This window comes from Littorina saxatilis, linkage group LG9, assembly GCF_037325665.1.
Source record: "Littorina saxatilis isolate snail1 linkage group LG9, US_GU_Lsax_2.0, whole genome shotgun sequence".
NCBI classification, from domain to species: domain Eukaryota; kingdom Metazoa; phylum Mollusca; class Gastropoda; order Littorinimorpha; family Littorinidae; genus Littorina; species Littorina saxatilis.
Genome location: NC_090253.1, coordinates 24,169,258 through 24,179,064, shown reverse-complemented (window position 1 = coordinate 24,179,064; position 9,807 = coordinate 24,169,258). Strand labels below are relative to the sequence as shown.

Sequence of the window (9,807 nt, the reverse complement as noted above, 5' to 3'; positions counted from 1 at the left end):
ATGACATACAGGTGAACGGACCAAATCAGACAGAAATCAGACTTCAAGAGAAGAGAAACACAGATAGCGGAGCACTCGGCGAAAACAGCCCCGGCACGAGTAGCCGGCTCCAAGGGGCCTTAACCATGGTGGGGGAGAAATCCAGGGTACAGTCAAATACAGGTGAAAGGGCCATGGAAGACAGAAATCAGACACAAGACTAGAGCAGAAAACTGCAGGTGATCAATCGGGAGAGCTTTGAGACATGACATACAGGTGAACGGACCAAATCAGACAGAAATCAGACTTCAAGAGAAGAGAAACACAGATAGCGGAGCACTCGGCAAAAACAGCCCCGGCACGTGTAGCCGGCTCCAAGGGGCCCCACGTAAGTGGCTTGGTTTTTTGGGGTTTTTTTTTTTTCACAGAAAGTTGAGCAGACAATTTCAGTCTGTCAATCGGGAGAACTTCGAGATATATTACATACAGGTGAACGGACCAAATCAGACAGAAATCAGAGTCAAGAGAATAGAAATACAGATAGCGGAGCACTCGGCGAAAACAGCCCCGGCACGTGTAGCCGGCTCCAAGGGGCCTTAACCATGGTGGGGGAGAAATCCAGGGTACAGTCAAATACAGGTGAAAGGGCCATGAAAGACAGAAATCAGACACAAGACTAGAGCAGAAAACTGCAGGTGATCAATCGGGAGAGCTTTGAGACATGACATACAGGTGAACGGACCAAATCAGACAGAAATCAGACTTCAAGAGAAGAGAAACACAGATAGCGGAGCACTCGGCGAAAACAGCCCCGGCACGAGTAGCCGGCTCCAAGGGGCCTTAACCATGGTGGGGGAGAAATCCAGGGTACAGTCAAATACAGGTGAAAGGGCCATGGAAGACAGAAATCAGACACAAGACTAGAGCAGAAAACTGCAGGTGATCAATCGGGAGAGCTTTGAGACATGACATACAGGTGAACGGACCAAATCAGACAGAAATCAGACTTCAAGAGAAGAGAAACACAGATAGCGGAGCACTCGGCAAAAACAGCCCCGGCACGTGTAGCCGGCTCCAAGGGGCCTTAACCATGGTGGGGGAGAAATCCAGGGTACAGTCAAATACAGGTGAAAGGGCCATGGAAGACAGAAATCAGACACAAGACTAGAGCAGAAAACTGCAGGTGATCAATCGGGAGAGCTTTGAGACATGACATACAGGTGAACGGACCAAATCAGACAGAAATCAGACTTCAAGAGAAGAGAAACACAGATAGCGGAGCACTCGGCGAAAACAGCCCCGGCACGAGTAGCCGGCTCCAAGGGGCCTTAACCATGGTGGGGGAGAAATCCAGGGTACAGTCAAATACAGGTGAAAGGGCCATGGAAGACAGAAATCAGACACAAGACTAGAGCAGAAAACTGCAGGTGATCAATCGGGAGAGCTTTGAGACATGACATACAGGTGAACGGACCAAATCAGACAGAAATCAGACTTCAAGAGAAGAGAAACACAGATAGCGGAGCACTCGGCAAAAACAGCCCCGGCACGTGTAGCCGGCTCCAAGGGGCCCCACGTAAGTGGCTTGGTTTTTTGGGGTTTTTTTTTTTTTCACAGAAAGTTGAGCAGACAATTTCAGTCTGTCAATCGGGAGAACTTCGAGATATATTACATACAGGTGAACGGACCAAATCAGACAGAAATCAGAGTCAAGAGAATAGAAATACAGATAGCGGAGCACTCGGCGAAAACAGCCCCGGCACGTGTAGCCGGCTCCAAGGGGCCTTAACCATGGTGGGGGAGAAATCCAGGGTACAGTCAAATACAGGTGAAAGGGCCATGGAAGACAGAAATCAGACACAAGACTAGAGCAGAAAACTGCAGGTGATCAATCGGGAGAGCTTTGAGACATGACATACAGGTGAACGGACCAAATCAGACAGAAATCAGACTTCAAGAGAAGAGAAACACAGATAGCGGAGCACTCGGCGAAAACAGCCCCGGCACGTGTAGCCGGCTCCAAGGGGCCCCACGTAAGTGGCTTGTTTTTGGGGTTTTTTTTTCTTTTTTTTTCACAGAAAGTTGAGCAGACAATTTCAGTCCGTCAATCGGGAGAACTTCGAGATATATTACATACAGGTGAACGGACCAAATCAGACAGAAATCAGAGTCAAGAGAATAGAAATACAGATAGCGGAGCACTCGGCGAAAACAGCCCCGGCACGTGTAGCCGGCTCCAAGGGGCCTTAACCATGGTGGGGGAGAAATCCAGGGTACAGTCAAATACAGGTGAAAGGGCCATGGAAGACAGAAATCAGACACAAGACTAGAGCAGAAAACTGCAGGTGATCAATCGGGAGAGCTTTGAGACATGACATACAGGTGAACGGACCAAATCAGACAGAAATCAGACTTCAAGAGAAGAGAAACACAGATAGCGGAGCACTCGGCGAAAACAGCCCCGGCACGTGTAGCCGGCTCCAAGGGGCCTTAACCATGGTGGGGGAGAAATCCAGGGTACAGTCAAATACAGGTGAAAGGGCCATGGAAGACAGAAATCAGACACAAGACTAGAGCAGAAAACTGCAGGTGATCAATCGGGAGAGCTTTGAGACATGACATACAGGTGAACGGACCAAATCAGACAGAAATCAGACTTCAAGAGAAGAGAAACACAGATAGCGGAGCACTCGGCGAAAACAGCCCCGGCACGTGTAGCCGGCTCCAAGGGGCCTTAACCATTGTGGGGGAGAAATCCAGGGTACAGTCAAATACAGGTGAAAGGGCCATGGAAGACAGAAATCAGACACAAGACTAGAGCAGAAAACTGCAGGTGATCAATCGGGAGAGCTTTGAGACATGACATACAGGTGAACGGACCAAATCAGACAGAAATCAGACTTCAAGAGAAGAGAAACACAGATAGCGGAGCACTCGGCGAAAACAGCCCCGGCACGTGTAGCCGGCTCCAAGGGGCCTTAACCATGGTGGGGGAGAAATCCAGGGTACAGTCAAATACAGGTGAAAGGGCCATGGAAGACAGAAATCAGACACAAGACTAGAGCAGAAAACTGCAGGTGATCAATCGGGAGAGCTTTGAGACATGACATACAGGTGAACGGACCAAATCAGACAGAAATCAGACTTCAAGAGAAGAGAAACACAGATAGCGGAGCACTCGGCGAAAACAGCCCCGGCACGTGTAGCCGGCTCCAAGGGACCTTACCATGGTGGGGGAGAAATCCAGGGTACAGTCAAATACAGGTGAATTAAGGGCCATGGAAGACAGATATCGACAAACACACAGAAAACTATGGGGGATCAATCTAGAAAACTACGAAGTGACAATAAAATCTCATGCTCGCCTATCTAAAACAGGTTATAGTACGATTCACCATCACTTCTGTATGTGCATCCTATTTTTCCTCTTCAAAGACATTATAAATTAAACATTCCATCAACATAACCTTTCTTTTGTTTTGGAACATTAGTCTTTCCGTTATAGATTTCTGCCTATTCAAAATGTTGAGTTTGTATAAACTATCTTCGAATTACCCTTCTTAATTCACAGGTTTGCACATATGGCAGGGTTCATTTTTCATCAGGTCAGGTTGATGCGAATGTCACCCATGGCAGTCGCTTGCGCTTTGGCAAGGCATGGTGGTCTTTACATTTTAGATTTCTGCCTATTCAAAATGTTTGAGTTGGTATAAACTATCTTCTAAATACCCTTCTTCACAGGTTTGCACATGGCAGGGTTCATTTTTCGGAAAGTCAGGTTGATGCGAACGTCACTCAGTCGCGTGCGTTTCGGCAAGGCGTGGTACCAGAACCGGTTCGTTGGAGGGTTCATAAGCAGTAGGCCTCCGTGTTCCAACACCAGTTTGACCGTGTCCATTTTTCTTGTTGCCTTCTTGCCCCGCGAGTCCTGATGCTTGAAGTAGAAGTCTCTTGGTTGGCCGAGGGAAAGGGAAGCGATGGGGTGACCGTCGGCCAAGTCTTTTTCATCATCTTTGTGCTCCCCCATGTAGTCACAGCCATCTTTATACCTGTTTAAAATCACACATGAATGATAAGAATAAGGTAATAATATAGTCCTGTGAGGTTAATTACCCTCATGGAAATTCAGGCTGCTTTTTCACTGAAGAAAGAAATCTGCAATACAACCCTATGGCGTCACCCAATATTTTGTTCTGCCCACATGCATTCGATTTTTCAAGCCCTGAGACTTTCTCTGTGAATTTGGGGTCTTTCTGATATAATTCGTGCGACAGGCGTTGTGGCGGGGTGGTAAGACGTCGGCCTCTTAATCGGAAGGTTGTGAGTTCGAATCCCGGCCGCGGCCGCCTGGTGGGTTAAGTGTGGAGATTTTTCCAATCTCCCGGGTCATTTTATGTTCACACCTGCTTTTGGCTTATCCCCCTTCGTGTGCACACGCAAGCACAAGACCAAGTGCGCACGGAAAAGATCCTGTAATCCATGTCAGAGTTCGGTGGGTTATAGAAACACGAAAATACCCAGCATGCTTCCTCCTAAAGCGGCGTATGGCTGCCTAAATGGCGAGGTAAAAACGGTCATACACGTGAAAATCCACTCGTGCAAAAACACGTGGGAGTTTCAGCCCACGAACGCAGAAGAAGAAGATATAATTCGTGCACCGAGGGTTGTTCAGACATGTACACCTGGGAGAGTCTGATCAAAATTGACTCGCTTGCCGAACGTGGGAGGTATAACCAATGCTGATAGAGACAAAAGAGTTTCAAGCCAGTGCAGCTACCAACTCAGCTATCTCCCCGCCCCCCAAAAAGCTTTCATAAACTTTCACCTCTTGTGCAGTGTCAGATGTAAGCATTCGACGTTTTAGTGCTACATCTAATTACAGCTAGGTAAGTACTGTAGCTCAATACAATCACAAACTATGCTAACTAATTACAGGTCAGTAGCTCAATAAAATCACAAACTATGCTAACTAATCACAGGTCAGTAGCTCAATAAAATCACAAACTATGCTAACATTTAACCCTAGACCAGACAAATGATATAAAAACAATGTGTTGTGGTACATGTATAAAACGTATTACAAGTCAGTAGCTCAATAAAATCACAAACTATGCTAACATTTAACCCTAGACCAGACAAATGATATAAAAACAATGTGTTGTGGTACATGTATTTGCATTCAATGTATAAAACGTAAGAGAACATTTTATTTTTACTTTTTGAGGTTTCCTCTTTTTTTTTATTCTTTCTTTTTGTTTTTTTGCGTTGGATTTAATTTTCTGTTCAAGGTACAATTTAAATAGATCTTACAAAATTGAACAGTCAAGAATTTTAAATAAAATAAGGTTTTTTTCCACACCTAAGCCTTGGTACAAAATCTTTGAATAGCTTGAGCCTACTATACAAACAAGAAATTCAACATCAAATGAGGCCAGGTTTCATCAAAATGTAAAAGATAAAACCTAAAACAGCAATAACAATAAAAGCGATTTTTTACCTGTTGACCAAGACAAAGTTGAAGTCAAAGCCAGAGAGCGCTGAGATGCGATCCCTGATACAGGTCAGTGACGGAATCCATGGTCGAGCAGGCACGGTGTTACCTGAGAAGGTGTATGACAATCCCGGCTCTCCATACGCTGACTGAAAACAGAGACATGAAAAAAACGTCACAGCTTAAGGTTAAACTTAACGTGCCATGCTGCACATGCAGTCAGGCACAGTAAAAGTATACAGTTAAATCTTTTTAAGACCCCCAAGTTAAGAATTCCCCCTTTTTAAGACCTTGCTTTTTATATTTAGTCAAGTTTTGACTAAATATTTTAACATCGAGGGGGAATCGAAACGAGGGTCGTGGTGTATGTGCGTGCGTGTGTGTGTGCGTGTGTGTGTGTCTGTGTGTGTGTGTAGAGCGATTCAGACTAAACTACTGGACCGATCTTTATGAAATTTGACAAGAGAGTTCCTGGGTATGAAATCCCCGAACGTTTTTTTCATTTTTTTGATAAATGTCTTTGATGACGTCATATCCGGCTTTTCGTGAAAGTTGAGGCGGCACTGTCACGCCCTCATTTTTCAACCAAATTGGTTGAAATTTTGGTCAAGTAATCTTCGACGAAGCCCGGACTTCGGTATTGCATTTCAGCTTGGTGGCTTAAAAATTAATTAATGACTTTGGTCATTAAAAATCTGAAAATTGTAAAAAAAAATAAAAATTTATAAAACGATCCAAATTTACGTTTATCTTATTCTCCATCATTTGCTGATTCCAAAAACATATAAATATGTTATATTCGGATTAAAAACAAGCTCTGAAAATTAAATATATAAAAATTATTATCAAAATTAAATTGTCCAAATCAATTTAAAAACACTTTCATCTTATTCCTTGTCGGTTCCTGATTCCAAAAACATATAGATATGATATGTTTGGATTAAAAACACGCTCAGAAAGTTAAAACAAAGAGAGGTACAGAAAAACGTGCTATCCTTCTTAGCGCAACTACTACCCCGCTCTTCTTGTCAATTTCACTGCCTTTGCCATGAGCGGTGGACTGACGATGCTACGAGTATACGGTCTTGCTGAAAAATGGCATTGCGTTCAGTTTCATTCTGTGAGTTCGACAGCTACTTGACTAAATATTGTATTTTCGCCTTACGCGACTTGTTCAGATTTCTGTCCATAACTTCTATATATTATACGTTATTTGCGTGTTTGACCAAAATATGACATTTTACACAGATCGAGACAGTCATTGTTCTCCGAGACCGCGCTAGCGCGCTAGCGGTCGAGGTGAACAATGACTGTCGAGATCTGTGTAAAATGTCATATTTTGGTCAAACACGCAAATAACATTTATGTATCGATCGAATTCCTTTCAGGTACTTATGACTTTGTTGTTGTTTTGACGATTGAACGAGCACACACACACATGCATGCAATCCACATGTATGCAATCAAACACATAAGCTTCATATTTGGGCGTTTCAGGTTGACCGAAACTTCAAAGGAACTACAAAACACACGTCATGTACTCACTTTGTTGTTGTTTTGACATTGAACAGCACACACACATGCAATCAAACACATGACGTTTTTTTTTTTTTAGTTCCTTTGAAGTTTCGGTCAACCTGAAAAGCCAAATTATAAAGTTTTGTCGGCCTCTGACGTCACATGACTCAAAGAAGGGAAATCCAATCTCCAATCGATACATATATATATATGTATATCTATATCTATACGACTTGTGTCTGTGTGTCTGTGTGTGTGTCTGTGTGTAAGTTCGCGATGCACGGCCAAAGTTCTCGATGGATCTGCTTCAAATTTGGTGGGCATATTCAGGTAGACCCGGGACAGGACACAACCTGGTCGATATTTCAACACGTGCTCTCAGCGCGCAGCGCTGAACCGATTTTGGTTCCACCTCAGCTATTTTGGTTCCACCTCAGCTACCCGGGCCCCCATACCGACACACCAAAGCCAAAGTTCTCGGTGGATCTTTTTCAAATTTGGACACCGTATTCAGCTACACCCCGGACACAATATCATCGATGAGATATTTCAACACGTGCTCTCAGCGCGCAGCGCTGAACCGATTTTGGTTTTTGTGTTCATTTCACCATTATAAGTAACTCTTCCTTATCTTCTCCAGGTTTTCAGCGTTTACCTCCCTTCCTTCGTATGGTGCACTATAGTATGAGTGGGGCATCTTCGGATATTCCCGGCGTTCTGTTACTATTTTAAGAAGGTCACCGCAGTGTCCAGAATGTAAATTGGACCCGTAAATTATCCTCACTGTAAAAGTGCAAAGGTCGAATCAATTTATAACCACGCGAAAAATACACTGTCATCTATCTCTCTATAGATACGGCTTCTCTGTGTTTGTGTGTGTTTGTGTGTGTGTGTGTGTCTCTCTATGTGAGCAACACCTGGGGATTGTTCAGTTCTGTTTGTGATGTGGTCTGGCGGCTTTTGTGTATTTGTATGTACTGGCCTTCCTTTGAAAAGCCATAACAGTTCAAAAGGGCTTACAGATAAGCTCTAAATTGCTCAATCCTGTTTGAGTGGAGTTCGCCTCCAAAGGTGATTAACACGGTTACATTCGTCGACAAGGATGGGACTCGATATGGTCAGGAATGGCATTATGGCTACTGAATCATTTTCGTGCTGTTCCCATTCCACGAATCTGGGAGGGACCTAAGCTTGGCGGGTCCATTGTTCGGACCCGGCAAAGCCGGCGTACGGCTCTAAGTATTTCATCCCGGCGAAGCCGGCTACCCGGCGAAGCGGGTATTCCTCTAGTCTGTCAATGTATCTGAAGATTTCTTTTGCTTTTTATTTAAGACTTGTTTTCCAATTTGTGAACGTCTTAAAAGCGGCTTCCATTGCACTGCCATTATTTGACAACATGCATACAATGACATGCTCAAACACGCTCAGAAATTAATACTCTTTGAAATTACTTTTGATCACGTTTCAGGGAAGATGATTGTGAGTATACAATTGTACAGCATGGAGTTGCACAGATGGGATAATGTTTCAGGAAAAATAAAGGAAAACGGATGACGCAGATTTTTTTCTGTTTTTGTGTGTGTGTTTTTTTACATTTTAACACTTCATGTTCCACATTGTGTCATTCCCAATAAATTGAAGAAAAGGCCAACTACCTGCATGTGTCAAGTTAGAAAATGGTTTTGCAAAAGCTGTAGGCTAATCAATTCTGACTTTTGAGAATTATAATGGCTACATATGTGCACATGCAAGCCTTGCAAAGTTTGACTATCCGCATTTGAATTGTGCAAAAACTTGATCATTTCGCAATAAATGTTCAGTAATCATTATTAATATTGCAACCAAAAACATATTGAGTGTTGCGTTCAGCTAAGCTTCTTGGCTCGTGCATGGTGAACACTATTTAAATAATTATGAAGCAAAACAATAGAGTATAATCCAACCCGTTCATAATACATATGATGCACCCTCATCTAGCTTGCACAAACATTTTGAAGCTGATAAAATAAATGAGAACAGAACAATCAGCATGTAAAAGATTTTCATAGCTCGATCTTTGAAACTGCACACCCCGTACACCAATTTAATAGCAGCTGCAAGTTCATACAAATTTGCAAGAATGTCTCCAGTTTTCAAGAGCATTCGATCAAATAACATCTAATAATACTGTGGAACCCCTTCTTGACATCATACTTTTAAGTTTTTTAAGACCCTTATTTTTTTTCATATCATCTCTAGACCTGATTTCCTAAGATTGTTAAAAGGGTTCTGTTGTCATGGTGCCACTAAACTACTAGTTGTTTCTACCAAGTTCTAAGTTTTACCTGCTTGCGAGGAATGTCCACCCATTTGCCGAACATCAACACTTGTGCTTGCTGGCCCGTGTTGTATGTGACCGTTTCTTCCAACGCCCGCAATATGTCGTCTGCTTCGCTCCTTTTATACAGCCTGACATAATCCAAGTCCAGATTTTGCGCACGAATTTTGTGCCATGTAAGTGGTGAGTCAACTTTATCGAGAGTAGTTGGGTCTTTCGCTGAACCAGCTTTCAGTTTGGAAAAATGCTGAGCTGTGCTTCTAGTTTCAGTTTCTGTTTCTCTCTGTTTCGTCGACCAAGTTTCGGTTTCCCGTTTTAGGAACTTCCCAGCAGTTTCGGTTCCGCTTTTAGAACCAGCTGCTCCTGTGCGCTTCCGTTTTTGGCGTACAACGAATTTGTTGAGAGACATGATGTCAGCATGAGGTGTCGGCTCTAAATACTTTGACAGAACAAGCAAGAGGTGTGTTTTTTATAACAAGAGTTTCGCGCTGGTTATGCAACG

At 43.4% G+C, this 9,807-nt stretch overlaps 1 protein-coding gene and 1 long non-coding RNA gene across 2 annotated transcripts; one reads left to right on the top strand and one right to left on the bottom strand.

Annotated features, from left to right (window-relative positions):
• Window positions 1-351: 351 nt before the first annotated feature.
• On the top strand, window positions 352-762 carry LOC138975667 (uncharacterized). Its single transcript, XR_011458707.1, has 2 exons — window positions 352-468; window positions 712-762. It is a non-coding gene; the product is annotated as an uncharacterized lncRNA (long non-coding RNA).
• A 56-nt stretch (window positions 763-818) lies between these two features.
• Window positions 819-9,469, bottom strand: LOC138975666 (DNA oxidative demethylase ALKBH2-like). Its single transcript, XM_070348401.1, has 3 exons — window positions 9,313-9,469; window positions 5,477-5,619; window positions 819-4,028 (listed from the first exon to the last, which is right to left on the bottom strand). Exons 1-3 carry the CDS (start codon window positions 9,346-9,348, stop codon window positions 3,701-3,703), a joined length of 507 nt encoding a protein of 168 aa, XP_070204502.1. The 5' UTR covers window positions 9,349-9,469; the 3' UTR covers window positions 819-3,700.
• Between the last annotated feature and the right edge of the window lie 338 nt (window positions 9,470-9,807).

Coding starts and splice junctions, on each gene's coding strand:
- LOC138975666 (XM_070348401.1), bottom strand. CDS start 9,348: ATGTTCGGCAAATGGGTGGACATTCCTCGCAAGCAG. Junction 5,620..9,312: donor TGGACATTCCTCGCAAGCAG/GTAAAACTTAGA, acceptor CTCTGTTTTCAG/TCAGCGTATGGAGAGCCGGG. Junction 4,029..5,476: donor AACTTTGTCTTGGTCAACAG/GTAAAAAATCGC, acceptor GATTTTAAACAG/GTATAAAGATGGCTGTGACT.